At 38.2% G+C, this 25,266-nt stretch overlaps 1 protein-coding gene across 10 annotated transcripts in view; it reads right to left on the bottom strand.

The window, feature by feature from the left end:
• The window catches only part of LOC106867625 (contactin-3), a 629,470-nt gene that overhangs the window by 160,052 nt on the left and 444,152 nt on the right, over positions 1-25,266 (bottom strand). For all 10 annotated transcript variants that reach the window (XR_016238615.1, XR_016238614.1, XR_016238617.1 and 7 more), the window contains 2 exons: positions 19,987-20,132; positions 5,494-5,606 (listed from right to left, as the gene is read on the bottom strand). Coding sequence is in view for 4 of the 10 variants with exons in the window: in XM_089343329.1 (XP_089199455.1) it covers positions 5,494-5,606; positions 19,987-20,132 (259 nt within the window). In the remaining 6 variants the exon portion in view is untranslated. The remainder of the gene's footprint in view (positions 1-5,493; positions 5,607-19,986; positions 20,133-25,266) is intronic.

Here is a 25,266-nt window from a genome sequence, read left to right as displayed (position 1 = left end):
TATTCAAATCATGCCAGAGTCAACATAACCCCTCATCCTTTCAATAGTGATGATGGTGATGGTGGTGGTTGTGGCGATGGTGGGGAGAAGGTCAATAAAATAAATACTGATGAAGGACTGGGATTATTATAAGCAACAAAGACCCTTCCCTTAAAACACTTGCCCCTTCCCTCGAAATATTTAGCCTTGTATTTATGTAGGAAAATGCTGCTTTGTTTTGCATTTATTTCTCTAAAATGATTTCGTATACAGCTATATTTATCTCCTACAGAACTTGGATGTTGTTTTAGAACACAAAATACTGCATTATTTGTCACGAGAGGATGTCTCATACAGACTTATAATACATAAAAGCACACTTGTTTATATCATTGCTTGTGCCGGTGGCGCATGAAAAGACATTCGAGCGAGATCGTTGCCAGTGCCGCTGGACTGGCTCTTGTGCAGGTGGCACATAATATACACCATTTTGAGCATGGCTGTTGCCAGTACCGCATGACTGGCCTTCGTGCCGGTGGCACATAAAAGCACCCACTACACTCTCGGAGTGGTTGGCGTTAGGAAGGGCATCCAGCTGTAGAAACTCTGCCAAATCAGATTGGAGCCTGGTGCCGCCTCCTGTTTCACCAGTCCTCAGTCAAATCGTCCAACCCATGCTAGCATGGAAAGCAGACGTTAAACGATGATGATGATGATGATGATGATGGTGGTAGGCGATAACCAATCGCTATGGCCACCAGAATAGTCAGATCATGTGATTTCACTCATCTTTCAATGATAGACGTCCTGTTAGAAATAGCAGCTGGTTCCCTCATCAATGATACATAGAATCTCAGGGCCTAACCAAACGCTGATACTGCAAACAGCCAGTGAGCTTATTAAAAAATAATTATTATTGACAGAAGCTGTGTTAATACCAAAGCTAATATTTATCTCCAACTTAACATAAATGTTGTGATAGAACAAAGGACTTGTGGTGCATAAAAACACTTGAAGTTATATCATTGGCAGAAAGACATGATTTCACCCTGCTGTGGCTTCGTCAGTGACAGATGTCCTGCAACATGATAACAGCCAAATCTCCTGTCAATAATTCCTCAGGGTGGTGCTCCAGCATGGCTGCAGTCTAATGATTACTCTCTTTTCCTCTCTTTTACTTGTTACAGTCATTTGACTGTGGCCATGCTGGAGCACCGCCTTTAGTCAAGCAAATCGACCTCAGGACTTATTCTTTGTAAGCCTAGTACTTATTTTATCGGTCTGTTTTGCCGAATCGCTAAGTTACGGGGACGTAAACACACCAGCATCGGTTGTAAAGCGATGTTGGGGGGACAAACACAGACACACAAACACACACATATATATATACATATACATATATATGACGGGCTCCTTTCAAGTTTCCGTCTACCAAATCCACTCACAAGGCTTTGGTCGGCCCGAGGCTAAAGTAGAAGACACTCGCCCAATGTGCTACGCGGTGGGACTGAACCCGGAACCATGTGGTTGGTAAGCAAGCTACTTTATTTGAAACAAATAAAAGATAAAAGATGTATATTTATTATGTTTACATGATGGGCTTCTTTTGGTTTCCCTCTACCAACTCCACTCACAAGGCTTTGGGTCAGCTTGGAGCTGTAAAAGAAGACACTTGTCCAATGTACACACATGGTGGGATTGAACCAGAGATGACACAGTTGCTAAGCCAGCTTCTTAATCACACAGCCATACAATCTTTAAAAAAGACAAAAAAACAAATATAACCAGGACACACACACACACACACACACACACACACACACACATTAGGCAATATGTTTGTAGATATACAAACGATAAATAAATAAACAAATAAAAGACCAGATTTGTAATCATAGGCGGAACACCTATGATCATGTACCATCTCTGTCAGTCCTAAACCTAGGGTTAAATGACAGCCGGAACAACAATAACAACTAGAACAATAACAACATTCTATATAAAGATGATGAAACGGTTGTTGAAATGATGATGATGATGATGATGAATTAAAGAAATAAATAACTGTGTTTTTTATGTAAGTTTTTCCTTTGTTTTTTTTTTCGTATCATTATCATGTTGAGTTCAATAGATTCATTGAAAAACTTCAGTCAATGCAAATAAAAGCTTTTCTTTGTAGTGGAGAAACTGAAAATAATATTCCAAAACTCAACATAAAATAAAGAAAAATATTTCATATGTAGATTTTAGGGCATGGCTGTGTGATAAGAGGCTTGTTTCCCAACCACATGATTCCAGGTTCAGTCCCACTCAACACCTTGGGCTGACCAAAGCCTTGAGAGTGGATTTGGTAGATGGAAACTGAAAGACACCTGTTGTATGTAAACATACATTTATATGTATATATATATATATATATATATATATATATATATATCATCATCATTTGACGTCCGTTATCCATACTGGCATGAGTTGGATGGTGTCACTGGGCTGGCACACTGGAAGGCTGTGCCAGACTCTAGTCTGATTTAGCGTGGTTTTCCATGGTTGGATGCCCTTCCTAACAGTAACCATTCTGAGAGTGAAATGGGTGCTTTTACATGCCACTGGTATGACTGTGATGCTCCCCAACTACTTCTGCTCGTGATCAGAGATGCACATATCATCAGCCACAAAGGGACATGCTTGACTGATTAAGGTCAAACAACTAACAAGCAAATCTGTAGTATTAAGCTATTAAGCAGAATATTTGCTGTGGCCCATCTTTTACACCAAGACAAAACACGTACATGATAACACTTTCAATTAGTTAAGATCAGAAGCCATGAGAACCACTGCTTTCTACTGCATTAGAGTATTTATAATTCCTCTAAATTACTGGCCTTGTACTAAAACTTAAAATTATTATTATTAATATTATTATCATAAAGGCAATGAGCTGGCAGAATCATTAGCTTGGTGGATGAAATGCTTAGTGGCATTTTGTCCGTCTTCATGTTCTGGGTTCAAACTCCACTGAGATTGACATTGCCTCTTCTCCTCTTGGGGTTGATAAATTCAGCACCAGTTGAGCACTAGGGTTCATGTAATTGACTAGTCCACCTCCCCCAAATTTCAGGCCTTGTGCCTATAGTAGAAAGGATTATTATTATTATTATTATTATGTTTTTTTTTCTTCTTTCTTCAAATTTTCTTCCATTTCTCGCCAAGTGTCTTCTGTACGCCTAGGGCAGAGAAACTCATTGTATGCATTCCCAGCTTACACATGCAAATTCACAGGTAAAATATGTATTTAAATAAATAAATAAATACATAAATTCATTAATGGATGTTGTTTTCACAGCGATAATGCTCTTCTCAGTACATGAGTCGTTCCAGTTAGCACGATTTTTTGCACTTCCGGCAGGGATGGTAAGCCTGGTATCATTTTCAAATAGGTTTCAGTACCTTTTTTTTTAATCATTCCTAGAAATCCTACAATCACTGGCACGGTAGTCGCCTTGAGGTGCCACATTTTTCAGTTTCTATTAGCAAGTCTTTATATTTACTGATCTTGTCAAATTCTTTCGCCGCTATATTATGATCGCAAGGAATACTCATATCAATTAATAAACACATCTTCTTTGTCTGATCTTTTATAATAATATCCGGTTTATTGGCTTGTATAACCTTATTATTATTATTATTATTATTATTATTATTATTATTGTTATTTGACCCAATACAACTTAAAGTCTTCTAGGCTTCTTACAGAAATCTAGCTACTCAAGCTCAATTACCTAACTTTAAATCAGATTGGACCTGATGTAAAGGTTTTGAATAATAATATATACTAAATGTGAGTGGCTCTTTCAAATTGGCAAACAAGGCTTTGTCAGTGTTATACACACACACACACACACACACACACACACACACATCATTAAATCATAAATCTGAAAGAGAAGCACACTCTAAGTTACAGAAGTGCCTTATGGACATGAAACACTAGGTAAGACTATGAACTGGCCATAACTAGCATTCTGTCTGTCTGTCCGTCCCTCTCTCTTTCTCTCTCTCTCTCTCTCTCTCTTTCAGATTTGTTTCTTTGTTTATCATAACAAAGGAAAGCATTGAATCATCGGAAATATATACATGCACATATATATAATATATATATTTACATACACATATATAGACATATACATGCATATGTAAACATACATACACATACATATACACTGATATATATGTGTGTGTATATGTGTGTGTGTATGCACGTATATATATATAATATATATATATATGCACACGTATATTTGTACACACACGCATATAAACATATACATGTATATACAAACATACATATACAATGATATATATATGTGCGCATGTGTGTGTGTATATATATATGTACATAGAAATACATGCATATATATATATATATATATATATATATATATATATATATATATATATATATATATTTATATATATATACACACACACACACATACATATATATATATACACACATACACACAATATACACATATTCATATACACAGCGACACAGACAGACACAGACACACACACACACACACACACACACACACACATGAATATATATTAATTAAACTGAAACTTTAAGAACAAGAAACAAACTCCTACTGTATTACATTCATAATTTAGCAATAATTCCTGGAAGAAAGAAACTATAAAACCACTAAAATACCCCAAAAATTCCATTCTACTTTTGCCATTAATAATATCAAAAATATTCGAATGCAATCTATTATCTCGTTGAACTCTTAAATAAATTTGGCTTCTTTGTTTTAACTAATCAATAATTTGCAATAATTATTCAATTAAATTATGATAACGATGCTGTTCTGTAGTTCATGGTTTTTCCTTTTTGGTTTACTAATTCTTCTAATAAGGATTCTATGAAATTCGGTTTTGTGTTGTTGGCGTCAAATTAGTGGTGCTGCAAATGGTTTACAGTTATGTGTTGTCCGTATTATTCGGGTTACGGCTTCTGATGGTGGTGGGTGGTGGGCGTGGTAATGGTGGCGAGGGTAGTGGTGGGGGCGAGGGTAGTGGTGGGGGCGAGGGTAGTGGTGGGAGTGAGGGTAGTGAGAAACTGTAACTAAAGATTAAGATTATTAACTCCACAGAGAGAGAGGAAAGAAGAGAGACAGCATAGTGACGATTTTGGCTGACTATCATCCTGTACTCCCCTTGTTGCTAGCAAAATGGCATGAGCCGGCTGTCTGAGCAACTGGTTGTTTTAATGGCGGAACAAAACAGGACATAAAGATTACAAAAATAGCGATTCTCACTTTAAAACTAACGATTTTGAAACTATTTTTAGATTACGGAATGCCCCACTCTCTTATGTATCCATGTTTAAAATTTCAGCACGATCAGATGAACAATACTTGAGTTATAAGCGCACAAACAGACAGACAGACAGAACGGATTTTATATATTAAGATTAGCACAAGATTCTAAAAAGAAAACTACACTTACCGGTTTCGAGGGTCCTGATAGTTTTCACAAAGCTGAAAGGTCCTTGTCCCTGTAGAACCTCTTTTGTGATAGCAGCCACACGTACTTTATACGTCGTCCATGGATGAAGGTTCCTGAAATAAACAACATTAAAAAAAAAATGATAATAATGTTTTCAAATTTTGGCACAAGGCTAGCAATTTGGGGGAAGGATTAAGTCAATTACATCAACCCCCACTGCTCAAATGGTACTTATTTTATTGACCTTGAAAGTATGAAAGACAAAGTTGAAATCAGCAGAATTTGAACTCAGAACACAATAAGACAGATGAAATGCTGCTAAGTATTTTGCCAGCATGCTAACAATTCTGTCAGCTCACCACCTTAATAATAATAATAATAATAATAACAATAATAATAATAATAATAATAATAATAATAATGATAAAAGCAATTTGTTGTTGTTGGCACTCCGTTGCTTACGACGTCGAGGGTTCCAGTTGATCCGATCAACGGAACAGCCTGCTCGTGAAATTAACGTGCAAGTGGCTGAGCACTCCACAGACACGTGTACCCTTAACGTAGTTCTCGAGGATATTCAGTGTGACACAGTGTGACAAGGCTGACCCTTTGAATTACAGGCACAACAGAAACAGGAAGAAAGAGCGAGAGAAAGTTGTGGTGGAAGAGTACAGCAGGGTTCGCCACCATCCCCTGCCAGAGCCTCGTGGAGCTATTAGGTGTTTTCGCTCAATAAACACTCACAACGCCCGGTCTGGGAATCGAAACCACGATCCTATGACCGCGAGTCCGCTGTCCTAACCACTGGGCCATTGCGCCTCCACAATAATAGTAATAATAATAATGGTAACAACAACAACAACAATAATAATAATAATAATAATAATCCTTTCTACTATAGGTGCAAGGCCTGAAATTTTGGGGAGGGGATTAAGTCGATTGCATCGACCCCATTACTCAACTGGGATGAAAGGCAAAAGGATGAAAAGCGAAGTTGACCTTGGCAGGATTTGAACTCAGAACATAGCAACGGGCGCAAAATGCCGCTAAGCATTTCACCCAGCATGCTAATGATTCTGCTAGCTCGCCACCTTAATAATAATAATGATAATGAAAATAATAACAACAACAACAATAATAATAATAATAATAATAATAATAATAATAATAATATAGGCACAAGGCCTGCCTGAAATTTTAGAGAAGGGGCTAGTTGATTACATTGACTGCAGGAGTGGCGCAGGAGTGGCTGTGTGGTAAGTAGCTTGCTTACGAACCACATGGTTCTGGGTTCAGTCCCACTGCGTGGCATCTTGGGCAAGTGTCTTCTACTATAGCTTTGGGTTGACCAAAGTCTTGTGAGTGGATTTGGTAGACGGATACTGAAAGAAGCCCGTAGTATATATGTATACACATTATATATATATATATATATATATATATATATATATATATATATATATATATATGTGTATATATATATATATATTATTTTATTTAAAAGAATTCCAACTCTGTCTGTTTTTCATGTTTTATTTATATTCTTGTAAAATTAATGTGGGATATAGAATATGGAATATATAATATATAATATAAAAATGGATGGTACAATGAAATGAAGTATTGAATGTCTTATTGAATATATGGAATATGAAATACCACAAGGTATAGAAAATACGTATTCGCCTTTATATATTTAATCCTTTATATTGAACACTCAATATTTCATATATTCAATAAGACATATTCCATATATTCAATAAGACATTCAATACTTCATTTCATTGTACCATCCATTTTTATATTACATATTATATATTCCATATTCTATATCCCACATTAATTTTACAAGAATATAAATAAAACATAAAAAACAGAGTTGGAATTCCTTTAAATAAAATAATATATTCCTCTATACACGATCATACAAAGCCCCTTTTTTGTTTTTATTTTTACTCACACACACACACACACACACACACACACACACACACACACACACACACACACACATATATATATATGCATGTATGTGTGTTTGTGTGTCTGTGTTTGTCTCCCCACCATCACTTGACAGCTGATGCTGGTGTGTTTACATCCCCGTAACTTAGCGGTTCGGCAAAAAGAGACCAATAGAATAAGTACTAGGCTTACAAAGAATAAGTCCTGGGGTCGATTTGCTCGACTAAAGGCGGTGCTCCAGCATGGCCACAGTCAAATGACTGAAACAAGTAAAAGAGTAAAAGAGTAAAAGAATGCAGTACTCAAATTATATTTATTTTATTGACGCCCAAGGGATGAAAGGCAAAGTTGTCCCTGGTGGAATTTGAACTCAGAGCATAAAGTGTTGGAAGGTATGCCACTAGACGTCTTACCTGATGCTCTTCTGATTCTGTAGTCTTGTCTCCTTTTATATCAGAGCATAATGACACATACCAATCAGTTCACAGTTTAACAGATATTGATCACTGAAGACTGGCCAATCCACTTATACTATTGATCTCTATAAATAGCAAATTGAACAGCTTTGCTAAACCAAACATTACATCGGGCTACATCGTCCCATTAAGTTGTGAAATGTATGCAGAAGAGATAAATACTAAGTATCACTCGGTCTCTCTTTGCACTTTGTGAGTTGCACTTAGTGATCGCTTTCCCTGAATAAATAATTAAAAAGCTACTAATAGCAAGAGGACAGACGAGCTTTCTCAACTGATTGCATTTTATTTTCAGATTGAAAAAGGATTAGTTCTGAGTGGACATGCTTTGGTCAGAGCAAACGTTTGTTTGTTTGACATGTTTTTACGTCCATTTATCCTTGTTAGCATGGGTTAGGTGAATATGTTATTGAGGTATTGTTTTGCAGTTGAGACGCTCTTCCTAATGTTAACCGTTTCTGGTTTCTCAAGTAAGAAATCTTTTATTATATGTGGCATCAAAGGAATGAAATGAACAAGTGATTTCTGGACAAGTTTACTGACAACAACACTGCCACTGCATCAAAAATTTCATAGACATAAATGACATGTAAACACACACACACACACACACATATACAATGGGTTTCTTTCAGTTTCCATCTACCAAATCCACTCACAAGGCTATGATAACCAAAATGATGACATTATTCTATATATATCATCATCATCGTTTAACATCTGCTTTCCATGCTAGCATGGGTTGGACGATTTGAATGAGGACTGGTGAACCAGATGGCTCACACAAGGCTCCAATCTAACTTGGCAGAGTTTCTACAGCTGGATGCCCTTCCTAACGCCAACCACTCCGAGAGACACATGTACTCTTAACATAGTTCTGAAGGAGATTCAGCATGACACAGAATGCGACAAGGCTGACCCTTTGAAATACGGGTACTTCTCATTTTTGCCAGCTGAGTGGACTGAAGAAATATGAAACATGGTTTCTTACTCAAGTACACAACACCTCACCAGGAATTGAACTCACAATTGTGAGATGAGCTGTAGGCAATATGTGTTTTTTTGTGGGGTCCGGGGGATGGTAAACAGAAAGCTGCCCCAGGCAGCACCCACTCTAGCTACACTAGTGGTATATTATCCAACTAACTTGTTTTTTGTCTACCCCTGGGTCTCCTCCTGGTTGGGCAGCTCAATACAAACAACAGCTTGGTGCTTTCAGTATGAAAAGGATCAATAAAACATAATTAATGATAATTTCTCTGCTACTCATAATTAATTCAACTCGTTAACGCAACACATTTTGATTACTTTACATAATGTTATATTGCAGAGATATGCTTTTTGATATTTTTTCAAAGAGTGTAGCATATGACCTAAAATGCTGTGCCATGTTTTTTGCCTGATATGTGGGTTATAAGTACTGCTTCACTAATCTATATTTCTCAGTGAGCCTTTCCTATTGTTATGACAGTGGTATGTGATTTGATGGAATTTAGGTACTGTTTTTAGTAGGTCAAGCAAAAAGTTGTTGTTGTTGGCACTCTGTCACTTACGACATTGAGGGTTCCAGTTGATCTGATCAACGGAACAGCCTGCTCATGAAATTAACGTGCAAGTGGCTGAGCACTCCACAGACACGTGTACCCTTAACGTAGTTCTCGGGGATATTCAGCGTGACACAGTGTGACAAGGCTGACCCTTTGAATTACAGGCACAACAGAAACAGGAAGTAAGAGTGAGAGAAAGTTGTGGTGAAAGAGTACAGCAGGGTTCGCCACAATGCCCTGCCAGAGCCTCGTGGAGCTTTAGGTGTTTTCGCTCAATAAACACTCACAATGCCCGATCTGGGAATCGAAACCGCGATCCTATGACCGCGAGTCCGCTGCCCTAACCACTGGGCCATTGCGCCTCCAACAAGCAAAAAGTACATTGGTGTGAAAGACAACAGTGCTTTTACCAAAGCCACCATCATTAAAAGAAAAAACCTTTCCAATTTTTCTTTCTGAAAAATATGTATTTTAATAATCCTGTCAACTGTAGGACACAACACCTCAAATTTCATGGGAGGTGGGTTAGTCAATTACATTGACCCCAGTGGTCAACTGATATTTATTTCATTGACCCTGAAAGGTTGAAAAGCAAAGCTGATTTTGGTGGAATTTGAACTCAGAATGTAGAGATAGACGAAATACCACCAAGCATTTCCTCTCACATGCTAACAAGTTTAGCTTATTCGTTGCTGTTGTATGGATTTTGATAAATGATAAAAGAAAATTGGTTAGGAATAACTGCAGTATCCTTATATATAAATATATTCTTTTATTATTGTTGTATTTGGGGATGGTCATGTTGCCAGTTTAGCCAATAAAAACACACGCACTGTATATTTGGTGTTAATTTGCTTCAGCTTTATTTTACATTACATTACATTAATCATATTTCGGCCAGAGTTCTTTCGTCACACTTCTGTGACCTCATTATTAAATTGTATTTAATTTAAAAATTAAACACAAAATACAAAAAACAAAAACAAAACAAAAAACAAAAAAAGTAGGTATAAACACATGAACAAATAAATAAATAAAAACAAAAATAAACAAACATGTATAAACAGAGGATACAGATAATAGAGGCACTCCCCATACACACACATGTACTTACAAAAACATAGACACACATTGAGGGATACACATGCGTAGACACATACAATAGGAATACAAAATACAAAATGGCTGATCGTTAGCAAGGAGGGACACACATATAAGAAAGAAGAAAGCAAAGGACCACTGATGAGGTCACAGAAGTGTGACGAAAGAACTCTGGCCGAAATAGGATTAATGTAAAATAAAGCTGAAGCAAATTAACACCAAATATACAGTGCATGTGTTTTTATTGGCTAAACTGGCAACATGACCATCCCCAAGTACAACAACATCTGTTTCAACACACGATTTCACATCAAAAATCTTGCAAAACAAATATATATTCTTTTATTCTTTTACTTGTTTCAGTCATTTGACTGCAGCCATGCTGGAACAACGCCTTTTAGTCAAAGAAATCAACCCCAGGATTTATTCTTTGTAAGTCCCGTACTTATTCTATTTGTCTCTTTTTCCAAACCACTAACTTATGGGGATGTAAGCACACCAACATTGGTTGTCAAGCAATGGGTGGTAAGAACAAACACAGACACAAAGACATGCATAGATACACACACACAAACACACATGGCAAAAGCAATATATAAATATATATATATATATATGACGGGCTTCTTTTCAGTTTCCATCTACCAAACCCACTCATAAGGCTTTGGTCAGCCTGAGGTCAAAGTAGAAGACACTTGCCCAAGGTGCCATGCAGTGGGACTGAACACAGAACCATGTGGTTGAGAAGCAAACTTCTTACCACACAGCTATGCCTGCACCTATAATATGCACCCAATTTGTAAAGATACACAAGCAAACACACAGATGTGTAATATGTATCATATACACATATACACACAGGTGCCTAATACTTATGCACCTTACATTTAGACAGACGCAACATCACATCAACACAGACACACATACACATTCACACGCATACACACACACATATAATCATCTGAGCTGAACAGAGTCGAAAGCAGACATATTTTAAATAATTCCTAATGACAAAGGAAGTGTACAAAAAGATTGCATCTACGATAAGAAAGAGGAAAGTGAATTGTCATGTTTGAAATAAAAATGTTAGAATAAATGTAATTTATTAGTGAAGAAGAATGGAATTACTGTCTTTGAGAAAGAATTTTCTTAACAAATAGATTTAAAAGTCTTCAAGACAATAGAATTGGTACTGCTATAACTGTTATGTCAGAGTGGTTTCATTAAAAGTCTTCATGATCTCATGGGTTTAGGAATGGCAGAGTGGTTGAGAAGTTTTGTTTTGGAACCATCCATTTGATTTTGGTTTGGTTCTGCTATGTGGTACCCTGGTGCCTTGGTACATGTGTGGTACCTTGGACAAGCACTGAGGATCTTTTTGCTGTCATTGTACACTAGAGTTGAAACAAAAAGTACTTATGAGTGGAAAATTAGTTGAAGGAAATTGTAAGGAAGCCTGGCTAGGCTCAGGTGTGGCTGTGTGGTGGTTAAGAAACTTGCTTTGCTACAATGTGGTTTTGGGTTCAATTTCATTGCATAGCAAGTGTCCTCTACTATAACCACTGGTCAACCAACAGCTTTTGAGTGGATTCAATAGACAGAAACTGTGTTGAAGCCTATTGGGCATGTGTGTGGGTGTGTGTGAGAGTGTATGCGTGTATGTGAGTGTGTGTATGTGTGTGTGTGTGTGTATCTCAGTATAATTATAAAATTATGATAAGGGCGTTGAAACAATAATGCCTGTATGCTATTCTAATTGTGTATATATATATATATATATATATATATATATATATATATATATATAAATATATATATATGTATACGTATATATATATATATATATATATATATATATATATACATATATATACATATATATATATATATATATATATATATATATATATACATATATATATATTTATATATATATATATATATATATATATATATATATATATATATATATATATATATATATATATATATATATACATATATATGTATGTATAAATATATATATATGAATATATATATATATGTACATTTATATATATATATATATATATATATATATATATATATATATATATATATATATATTTATATATATATATATATATATATATTTATATATATATATACACTTTTACTCTTTTACTTGATTCAGCCATTTGACTATGGCCATGCTGGAGCACCGCCTTTAGTCGAGCAAATCGACCCCAGGACTTATTCTTTGTAAGCCTAGTACTTATTCTATCAGTCTCTTTTGCCGAACTGTTAAATTATGGGGACGTAAACACACCAACATCGGTTGTCAAGCGATGTTGGGGGGACAAACACAGACACACAAACACACACACATATATATATATATACATATACATATATACGACAGGCTTCTTTCAGTTTCCGTCTACCAAATCCTCTCACAAGGCTTCGGTTGGCCCGAGGCTATAGTAGAAGACACTTGCCCAAGGTGCCACGCAGTGGGACTGAACCCGGAACCATGTGGTTCGTAAGCAAGCTACTTACCACACAGCCACTCCTGCACCTATATTTAATTTTGCTGAATTGTAGTTGGGAGTGGGGCATTTAAAAAGATGTCAATAAAAGCAGGGGGTCCAAAGTCATAAATGTTTGAGAAGTACAGCACTACATGGTCAACGAAACTGCGTAAAGGCGGCGAGCTGACAGAAACATTAGCGCGCCAGATTAAATGCTTAGCGGTATTTCGTCTGCTGTTACGTTCTGAGTTCAAATTCCGCCGAGGTTGACTTTGCCTTTCATCCTTTCGGGGTCGATAAATTAAGTACCAGTTATACACTGGGGTCGATGTAATCGACTTAATCCATTTGTCTATCCTTGTTTGTTCCCTCTATGTTTAGCCCCTTGTGGGCAATAAAGAAACAAGAAACTGCTAGAAACTAGCAAATATTTGTCTTCGTTTGCAGTTGTCTTAGGAAGAAATGTAACGCCACTCATCTCCATAGTTCAGTAGATAATTTCGAAGCATTTGATATTAATTAGTAGTGACATCTGTCTTGAAGAAGTGGTCAAAGGTCATTAATGATATCACGATCAGTGACATTCTCTACTGCCCCCACCAACTATACTGGGTATAATAGGTATTAGATGTGGCAGTCAGTGCAGGCACCTGTCACCGTCACCACCACCACCACTACTACTATCATAATCTTGTTCATTACAGCCAGCTTTCATCCTCGCCACCACCACTACCAGCATCATCATTGTAATAGTCGCATTGTCCATTGCAGCCAACAATCACTACCCCTGTCATCACCACCACCGCCACTGCTGCACTACCACCACCGCTGCTGCACTACCACCACCACTGTCGCTACTATTGTCATCATTACACTAGTCAATACAGCTAAGAAACACCACCATCACCATCACTACAGCAACCATCAGCATCATCATCACTGTAATCTAATTTTTCCTGGCAACCAGTCACCACCACCATCATCATCATTATCAACAATATTACCCATCTGCCTCAATAAATTTCACCCCTCCCCCCACAGCCATTATTGATGATTCCCATGTCACCAATATCTTCCCCACCACCAGCACCGAAATCACCACCAGCACCACTCCCATAAGCAACTCAATCACCACCACTTCCGTCACTACTACCGTCACCACCACCACCACCACCACCACCACCACCACCACAATCATCATTACCATCAATATAAACATCACAGTCATTGCTACAACCACCTTATTCTGATCATAGAATTCTCCTTGAGCACTTCAGCAATATATCTATCTATCTATCTATCTATATATATATATATATATAATGTATATAATTCGTATATATATATAAGTATATGTCTATCACTCTTTCTCTCTCTCTCTCTCTCTCTAAATATATATATATATATATATATATATATATATATATATATATATATATATAAAAACACACACACACGTACTCGCAAACTTCCAGAGAGATTAGTTAATGTTATGCCACAGTTAAAGTCCCACTTACAATCCAAATATTACAGCTTAGAAGCAGATTCCAGAGAACTTTGCTAATCTGATTATCTAGTTTCAAATATCAAAGGTTTGCTTTGCTTGTCAGCATCCTTACGGTTTTGCTCAAAGATTAATACTTATCATTGATTTTAATCTTTGAGATCTATGGATATCTTGATTTGTGATATACAGGTACTACCAAATACCTAACTGAATTCTTTTCTGTCATTTACTGTTTTTTTCATTGGTTAAATTGTATCAGCCAGAGAGCAGTACTTCTCAGTTGGGTTTTGGGTACAGTGCTGGCATTCCATTGGTTACGATGTCAAGGGTTCCAGTTGGTCTGATCAGTGGAACAGCCTGCTCATAAAATACCTAACTGAATTCCTTTCTGTCATTTCCACGGAATTCAACCTGACTTAACTTTTGTTTCTGACTTCTAAAAGTATATTATAAGTTTTAGAAACAAATTAACATTAAAGTTATATGATGATATTGTAAGAAAAAACTATTGTAAAAAAAACGAGTTTTAGTTCAGAAATTTTAAATTAATTTAAACATACAACTTCTCAGTGTGACCATGCTGTCAAAGCTGTCGCCCACCCTTTGCCATTCTCCCATTATCCTATGGTATGGCTTGTAACATATGACACAATGTGCTGTGAGGTGTGCAGTGATATTTCAGGACACCTACCACCAAATTTTATAAGCAGGAGTATAACAAATGTTTTCCATGATGATTTGGGATTAAATTAATGAGTAAGATATAAGGAATTTGTCATTTGTCTATAAGGAATTTGTCATTTTCAATAGGTGTGCAGATCTTAATTTCCAGTTTTCCGTGGAAACTATTTAGCCAGGGGGAAATGCTACTTTACTTGTTAACAGGCAAGGGTTGATGACAGGAAAGGCATCCAGCTGTAGAAAACAATTCCCTTCAACCCATGAGAGCATGGGGAAGTGAATGCTATGACGACAACAACGATGATGAGGACATGTGTACACACACACACACACACACACACACACATCTGTTATTGGTGAGTGACAAAAAGATAACCTGTGCCATTTCTGTCTATCTTGGGTATGTCTATGTTGGGTATGTCTCTTTACACCCAGTCCAGTTCAGATTTTGATTTCCTTTTCTTTCTTCTCCTTAACAAGAATCAATAGAATATAAGCCAGACAAAGTACTTGTGTTTGGTGGTGGGGAAAGCAAGGTCAATAGAATTGATTAAAACCTGTTAAGGCAATGCTCCAGCATGGCCGCATTCCAATGAATGAAGCCCGTTCCCAATAAATTGAGGAAAAGAATACATCTTGCCCTGATTGTGGCACCACACCCTACACAACAGGCCCCAACCAACAACCAACACAACTCACACACAGCCAATCACAGCACAGAACACACACAATATACGTATGAGAAAATATTAATTTTCTGGTTTTTCTTCACACAATAGAATTAGTAGAGTCTTGCGGAATATTATCTTGATTTCAATGGTGGGAATGTTTTGTGTTTGAATAACAGTACATCACACAGTGCCAAACCGTTTCTATATGACAAGTCATACATGAAGTAAGTGATTTTGATGAAGAACGATGGAAATGGAGATGGATTCTTCATTAAAGAATGGTCACTCAAGTGTGTTATATTATGTATGGAATTTGGACCGATATTCAAAGAGAGAAGAATCTTCAAAGTATTTTTGTTATTAATATATATTGATTCTACATAATGGACCTACAAAGCCAGACATTTGTAAGGAGATGGGTTACAGTCAATCAAATCAGCCCTCAGTACTTAGCTGGTGAAGTTATATAGCTCAATGGTTAGAGAGTTGGGCTCACAATCATGAGGTAGTGAGTTTGATTCCTGGACCGGGCTTTGTGTTGTGCTCTTGAGCAAGACACTTTATTTCACATTGCTCCAGTGATTAGAGTGCCAGGCTCCCAATCATGGTACTGAGTTTCGATTCCCAGACTGGGCTGCATGTTGTGCTTAAGGCACTTTATTTCATGTTGCTCCAGTGAAGGCACATGGCTCAGTGGTTAGAGCATCAGGCTCACAATCATGAGGTAGTGAGTTCAATTCCCAGACCAAATTGTGTGTTGTGTTCTTGAACAAGACACTTTATTTTATGTTGTTCCATTTCATTCATGTGTAGAAATGAGTTGCAACATCACCGGTGCCAAGCTGTATCGGCCCCTTTGCCTTTCCCTTGGATAACATCAGTGGTATGGAGAGTGGAGGCTGGTATGCATGGGCAACTGCTGGTCTTCCATAAACAACCTTGCCTGGACTTCTGTCTCGGAGAGGAACTTTCTAGTTGCAATCCCATGGTCATTTGTGACCAAAGAGGGTAATTTTTTTTTACTTAACTGGAATATATTATTTAAGCAGCCCCAGAAGAATGACAGGCAAAGTCTATCACAGCAATAACTGAACTTGGCATTTTGGCTTCCACACCATTGATTTATTTTACCAATCAATCTTAGTAATATATATTCCTACCTATATTATTTACATATGGTGTTGTGTATATATGTATTAAATTATTGATATATAATTTATTAAATTATTAATGTATACATCCATATATATATATATATATATATATATATATATATAAGGAGTTACTTTTCGTAATAAGATAAAAACTGGCTCTGATGAAGGGATATAATAAACATCCTGGAAACAGCTGTAAGACCTTCTATTTATAAATGTTCTATAATGTACACATTATTATTATTTCCATTTTTATTTCTTTATTGCCCACAAGGGTCTAAACATAGAGGGGACAAACAAGGACAGATGAAGGAATTAAGTCGATTACATCGACCCCAGTGCATAACTAGTATTTGTTTCATTGACCCCAAAAGTATGAATGGCAAAGTCGACCTCGGTGGAATTTGAACTCTGAACATAACGGCAGACGAAATACCACTAAGCATTTCACCCGGCGAGCTAACGCTTCTGCCAGCTCGCTGCCTTAATAAAAGTACAATGAATCTCGCATGAGACGGATTATTATTATTATTATTATTATTATTATTAGTAGTAGTAGTAGTAGTAGTAGATATACATACATACATATATATACATATGTATATATACATACATACATACATACATACAAGCAAAAATATCTTGTTGCTGATGTTGAAATTGCAATGAAGGAGCCTTGAATTTAGGTTAGAAACTGGCTCTTTCACTATTGGCAAGAAATCTAGTATTAAAACTGAACAATGACATACATATATATGTGTGTGTGTGTGTGTGTGTGTGTGTGTGTGTGTGTGTGTGTGTGTGTGTGTCTGGGCATTTTTTCTCTCCTTCCAAACCACTTGACATGAAAAAAAAAAATTATAAGTTGTGTGATAAGAAGCTTGCTTCCTAACCACATGGTTCTGGGTTCAGTCCTATTGTGTGGCACCTTGGACAAGTATCTTCTACTATAGCCTTGGGGTGATCAAAGCCCTGTGAGAGGATTTGGTAGACAGAAACTGAATGAAGCCCATCGTATATATATATATATATATATATATATATATATATAGTGGGGGTGGGTGCGCTGAAAGTGTAGCTGCTAGAATAAGAATAGCCTGGGCAAAGTTTAGAGAGCTCTTACCCCTGCTGGCGACAAAGGGACTCTCACTCAGAGTAAAAGGCAGACTGTATGACGCATGCGTACGAACAACCATGCTACATGGCAGTGAAACATGGGCTGTAACTGCTGAGGACATACGTAAGCTCGCAAGGAATGAAGCCAGTATGCTCCGTTGGATGTGTAATGTCAATGTGAATACCCGTCAGAGTGTAAGTATCTTGAGAGAAAAGCTGAACATTAGAAGCATCAGTTGTGGCGTGCAAGAGAGACGATTGCGCTGGTATGGACATGTGGTGAGAATGGAGGAGGATAGCTGCGTGAAAAAGTGCCACACCCTAACAGTTGAGGGAACCCGTGGAAGAGGTAGGCCCAGGAAGACCTGGGCTGAGGTGGTGAGGCAAGACCTTCGTACATTGGGCCTCACCGAGGCGATGACTACGGACCGAGACCTTTGGAAATGGGCTGTGCGTGAGAAGACCCGGCAAGCCAAGTAAGATCGTTGCCAGTGCCCCTGGACTGGTTCTTGTGCGGGTGGCACATGAGATGCACCATTTTGAGCGTGGCCGTTGCCAGTACCGCCTGACTGGCTCCTGTAGGATTTTCGAGCGAGATCGTTGCCAGTGCCCCTGGACTGGCTTGTGCGGGTGGCACATAAAAGACACCATTTCGAGCGTGGCCGTTTTCGTGCGGGTGACACGTAAAAGCACCCACTACACTCTCTGAGTGGTTGGCGTTAGGAAGGGCATCCAGCTGTAGAAACTCTGCCAAATCAGACTGGAGCCTGGTGTTGCCATCCGGTTTCACCAGTCCTCAGTCAAATCGTCCAACCCATGCTAGCATGGAAAGCGGACGTTAAACGATGATGATGATATATATATTATATATATATATATATATATAGCCTGCTCACCTGGCAACAGGGTGGCATCATTTAAAGGCTAAACCAATGCAAAAATGCACTGTGACCAGTAATGTGTAAGAATATCTGATAGCTCAATCAGTCATGTGATCACATGATATATCTATATACATGTGTGTGCGTGTGTGTGTCTGTTTGTCCTCCTTCACTGCTCAACAACTAGTGCTGGTGTGTTTACATCTCTGTAACTTAGCGGTTCAGCAACAGAGACCAATACAATATGTACCAGACATAGCAAATAAATAAGTACTGGGGTCAGTTTATTCTTTTCTTTTACTTGTTTCAGTCATTTGACTGCGGCCATGCTGGAGCACCGCCTTCGGTCGAGCAAATCGACCCCAGGACTTATTCTTTGTAAGCCTAGTACTTATTCTATCGGCCTCTTTTTGCCGAACCGCTAGGTTATGGGGACGTAAACACACCAGCATCGGTTGTCAAGCGATGTTGGTGGGACAAACATATACACACACGTGCACACACATATATATATATATACATATATACGACAGGCTTCTTTCAGTTTCCGTCTACCAAATCCACTCACAAGGCTTTGGTCGGCCCGAGGCTATAGTAGAAGACACTTGCCCAAGGTGCCACACAGTGGGACTGAACCCAGAACCATGTGGTTGGTAAACAAGCTACTTACCACACAGTCACTCCTGCGCCTGGAGGAGTATTCAAGTAAAAAATTCTCAAAGTTGTGCTCCAGCATGGCCACAGTCTAATAACTGAAACAAGTCTAAGATAAGAGTATTGGGATTGATTTGTTTGATTGAAGCCTTTAAGAGGGTACCCCCTGCACAGCTGCAGTCAAAGATGAAGGGAAAGATAAGGGGAAAATACAAAAAATTCAGTTCACTTACCCAATAGTTTTATGAAAAACTGACTTTGGATGTTTCGACAATCCTTTCTCATCATGGACAATGTAAATATCTTTTGTTCCTCCAGGTTTCGAGATCTCAACCACGTAGGAGGATATTTTGCTGTTTTGTTTTTCAGGGTTCGGTGGCTGAAAGGAAACAAAGAGATTTTCAGATAATTCAATGTTTGGGCAACAAGTTATTTAGAAAATGTTTCCAAATTTTACTAAGTTTGTATAAAATGTGGGAAGATGAGAACCCAAAAGTTTCAAACATAGGTTTTCTAAGGAGTATAAAAAGGGAAAAAGAATGCCTGTGTGGTAAGTAGCTTGCTTACCAATCACATGGTTCCGGGTTCATTCCCACTGCGTGGCTCCTTGGGCAAGTGTCTTCGACTATAGCCTCGGGCCAACCAAAGCTTTGTGAGTGGATTTGGTAGACGGAAATTGAAAGAAGTCTGTCGTATATATATATATATATATATATATATATATATATATATATATGTATGTATGTGTGTATGAGTTTGTGTGTCTGTGTTTGTTCCCCACAAACATCGCCTGACAACCAATGCTGGTGTGTTTATGTCTCCATAACTTAGAGGTTTGGCAAAAGAGACCGATAGAATAAGTACTAGGCTTACAAAGAATAAGTCCTGGGGTCGATTTGCTCGACTAAAGGCGGTGCTCTAGCATGGCCACAGTCACATGACTGAAACAAATAAAAGAGTAAGTGCATCAGTACACTTATCTTCTAATTTGCTATCTCTGTTATTGATTGCAGAGTGTTCCATAGAATGTCTTGCATTTTTTTTAAACAACTGTGCGAGTTCAAACCCTACTAGGATCAGCTTTACATTTGATATTTTTCGACAGTGGATAAAGTCACTGCATCAATCAGACTATCAGTGGTTGTTATACACTGCTGGTCACAATGCACTTCCTTGCATTGTTATAGCTTTTGAACAATGCTACCCTGCTGGTTTCCTGCGAAGACCAAAGTTTCCCCCATTGGGATGCCAGTCCACGATTGCCCCAGGGTTGACTGGAGCAATGTGGAGTAAAATGTTTTGCTCAAGAATATAATGCCCTGCTGATCTGGTGGTTGAAGCCATGAACTTGAAATCCTGAATGCATGCAAACTAAATATTTCAGTCAGTTTAGACTTGCCCCATTTCCCCATTTGGTATCTGGTACTGAAGAAAGCAAATAAAAAAAATAAAAAAATAAAATAAAATAAAATAAAATAAAAAAGCTTGAAACATATCTACCATTCCATAGGGGGCACCTTAAATTGACTTCAGTGTTTCTCACACCTTTTGCATAAAGCGAGAATTTTCCCCAAGGCAAACTGCAGTGAAAATGGCCTTTCTATGGGTCAAATATTGTGTCCAGAAAATTTGCTGTGAGAAATTCCATCATATAAATGCAGGTGTAACTGTGTGGTAAGGAGTTAGGTTCCTAACCAAATGGTGCGGGGTTCCATTCCACTGCATGGAACTTTGGCCAAGTCTCTATTACTATAACCTTGGGTGAGTGAATTTGGTAGACATAAACTGAAAGAAGCCCATCATGTATATAATATATATATATATATATATATATATATATATATACTCTTTACTCTTTTACTCTTTTACTTGTTTCAGTCATTTGACTGTGGCCATGCTGGAGCACTACCTTTAGTCAAGCAAATCAACCCCAAGACTTATTCTTTGGAAGCCTAGTACTTATTCTATCAGTCTCTTTTGCCGAACCGCTAAGTTATGGGGACATAAACACACCAGCATCAGTTGTCAAGCGATGTTGGGGGGGGGGCAAACACAGACACACAAACATATACACACACATACATACATATATATATACATATATACGACGGGCTTCTTTCAATTTCCGTCTACCAAATCCACTCACAAGGCTTTGGTCGGCCCAAGGCTATAGTAGACGACACTTGCCCAAGGTGCCACGCAGTGGGACTGAACCCGGAACCATGTAGTTGGTAAGCAAGCTACTTACCACACAGCCACTCCTACGCCTATATATATATATATATATATATATATATATATATATATATATATATATAGGCATAGGTGCAGATATGGCTGTGTGGTAAGAAGTTTGCTTCCCAGACAAAGAATATGTATGTATAAGATGGGCTTCTTTCAGTTTCCATCTACCAAATCCACCCACAAAGCTTTGATCGGCCCAAGATTATAGTAGAAGACACTTGCCTAAGGTGCCACACAGTGAGACAGAACCTGAGACCATGTGGTTGGGAAGCAAGCTTCTTACCACTCAGCCACAGCTGTGCCAACAGCATTATATTACCATTTTTTTAAAACACAGAACTAAAAGAATGATAAAAGGTTTTATAACAGCATTAAATTGGCAAGTCTTTCTTGAATGACAAACATTAAAAAAACCATGATGAGGTAATTTAAAATGAAATTTCTTTTGGTGAATTTTCCTACAGTGGAAATGTTTATGGCAGAATATCCAATAACCATAAAAAAAAACTCCTAAACATATTTGAACCGATCTTAAGCTTTTTGTAATTTTACATCACTGCTTCACATATTTCCCATATATCTTGCTCCAGTCTGGTCGCCAAAGTTTGCTTCTTTAGGTCATGTGCCTTCACATAAATTGAAGAACCATTCCAGAATGGTAGAATGACAGGATTGAGTAGTGGTTGGGAATGCATCTCAGTATCTGTTCCAGTTGTCTGTGTTCTGAGTTCAAATCCCATGTGAGCTCCCTGGGTAGCTGACTTCATCCATCACCAAGTTTAACAGCACTACCTTCAGGCACCTTGGATGACTTCAGTGGAGACTACTGTGTTGCAAGCATTCAGGCTAGGTCTTTGGCATGAGGATAGCTTCCTCTCTCAGTAGGGCTATGTGACCTAGTGGTTAGGGTGTTGCATTCATGATTGCAAGATCAAAAGATCAAAGTTTCAATTTGTGGACTGGTCAGTCCATTGTATTTATATCATATCATTCCGCTCTACTCCTCTCAGCTGTTAACCCTTCAATGGATTGGTGTCCAATTCTGTTGGGGAAAGACCGTTGTGATGCTGGTCATTTACTTGCCATAGAAACCAGCTTAGTCTCGGGCCTTATGAGTTCTAGGTCTCTGCGGTTTCAGTCCCTGGACTAGGCCAGTCCATTGTATTCTTGAGCTAAACACTTCATTTCACATTGCCCCAGTCCACTCAGCTGTAAATGAATCCCAGCTGGAGAAGTTAACCCCACAGTAGATTGGCATCCCATCCAGTGGGGAGTGTTGTAATCTAGGTTACTTACATACTCTTTTAATCAACTGTTTCAGTCATTTGACTGCGGCCATGCTGGAGCACTGCCTTTAGTCGAGAAAATCGACCCCAGGACATATTCTTTGTAAGCTTAGTACTTATTCTATCGGTCTCTTTATGCCGAACCGCTAAGTTACAGGGACGTAAACACACCAATATTGGTTGTCAAGCGATGGTGGGGGGACAAACACAGACACACAAACACACATACATATATATATATATATATATACATATATACAACGCGCTTCTTTCAGTTTCCGTCTACCAAATCCACTCACAAGACTTTGGTTGGCCCAAGGCTATAGTAGAAGACACTTGCTCAAGGTGCCACGCAGTGGGAATGAACCCGGAAACCTTCCCCCTTCTCTTCCACCAGTCATGGAAGCTCTGTAAAGGGCTAGGGGCTAGGGTTACTGCCCTTCCCTCCTGACTAAGCTATAATAAGAATTTAAAAAATGAAAACAGGTCCTTTGGGGTACAGTTAACAGTGGTAGGCTCCTTCCCTTCGATATCAGATCTTCTGATATATTGGTTGGTGCAAACATCTTGGTTACATCGATATGAAAGAAAAAAAAATATGGGAATTTTGACTGGTGTTTCTAGCATGTTAAATACTCATGCAGATACTTCCCTCCCTGATGTCATGGTGATGAATGACTGGAATTTACAGCAACATGCTACATTGTGCAGTGGACCTGTTTAACTGATGGCAAGAAGAAGAAGAAGAAGGAGAAGGAGAAGAAGAAGAAGATGAAGGAGAAGAAGAAGAAGGAGAAGAAGAAGAATAAGAAGAAGGAGAAGGAGAAGAAAAAGAAGAAGAAGAAGGAGAAGGAGAAGAGGAAGAAGAAGAAGATGAAGGAGAAGAAGAAGAAGGAGAAGAAGAAGAAGAAGAAGAAGGAGAAGAAGAAGAATAAGAAGGAGAAGGAGAAGAGGAAGAAGAAGAAGATGAAGGAGAAGAAGAAGAAGGAGAAGAAAAAAGAAGAAAATGATGAAGAAGGAGAAGGAGAAGAAGAAGAAGAAGAAAAAGAAAAAAACAAGAAGGGGAGGAGGAGGAGAAGAAAAGACAGAGAAGGAGGCGGAGGAGGAGGAGGCGGAGGAGGGAAGACAGAGGAGAGAAAGGAGGAGGAGGGAAGACAGAGGAGGGAAAGGAGGAGAAGGAGGAGGAGAAGAAGAAGTAAAATAAAAAGAAGAGGAAGAAGAAAAAGAAAAACAAGAAGGGGAGGGGGAGGAGAAGAAGAAAGGCAGAGAAGGAGGAGGAGGAGGAGGCGGAGGAGGGAAGACAGAGGAGGAGAAGAAGAAAAGGCAGAGAAGGAGATGGAGGAGGAGGAGGAGGGAAGACAGAGGAGGGAAAGGAGGAGGAGGAGGAGGGAAGACAGAGGAGGGAAAGGAGGAGAAGGAGGAGAAGAAGAAGAAGTTGACTGTAGTGATGGTGATGATGCTGATGAAAACTATGATTGCAAAGATGATGACAATATTATTGCTCATGATGACGATCAAGGTGATGACGAGGATGATGATGACATCATCAATACTGATAATGATGACTGTTATGGTAAAAACGATGACAGTGATGATATTGATGAGGAGGAGGAAGATGATGATGATGATGATGATGATGATGATGATAACCTTGATGGCGATGACAAAAGCAATGACAACGGTGATGATTGATGATGAAACAAAGATGTTGAAGTCGTGATGACAGCAATGATGATTGATGATGATCATGATGACAATGATAATGATGATGATGGTGATGATGACAAAGTTGATGGTAGTGATGACCACAGCGATGATTGTCAATGATGACGATGACAATGGTGATGATGACAAAGATGATGGTAGTGATGACAGCAATGACGAATGATGATGACAACGATGGTGATGAAGGACAAAGATGTTGGTAGTTATGACGACAACAATGATTGATAATAATGACTACGATGATGATGACACCAAAAG

Source organism: Octopus bimaculoides, chromosome 27, assembly GCF_046866305.1.
Source record: "Octopus bimaculoides isolate indiv1 chromosome 27, ASM4686630v1, whole genome shotgun sequence".
NCBI lineage: Eukaryota > Metazoa > Mollusca > Cephalopoda > Octopoda > Octopodidae > Octopus > Octopus bimaculoides.
The sequence above is the reverse complement of the archived record's forward strand: the minus strand, read 5'-3'. Positions and strand labels throughout refer to the sequence as shown.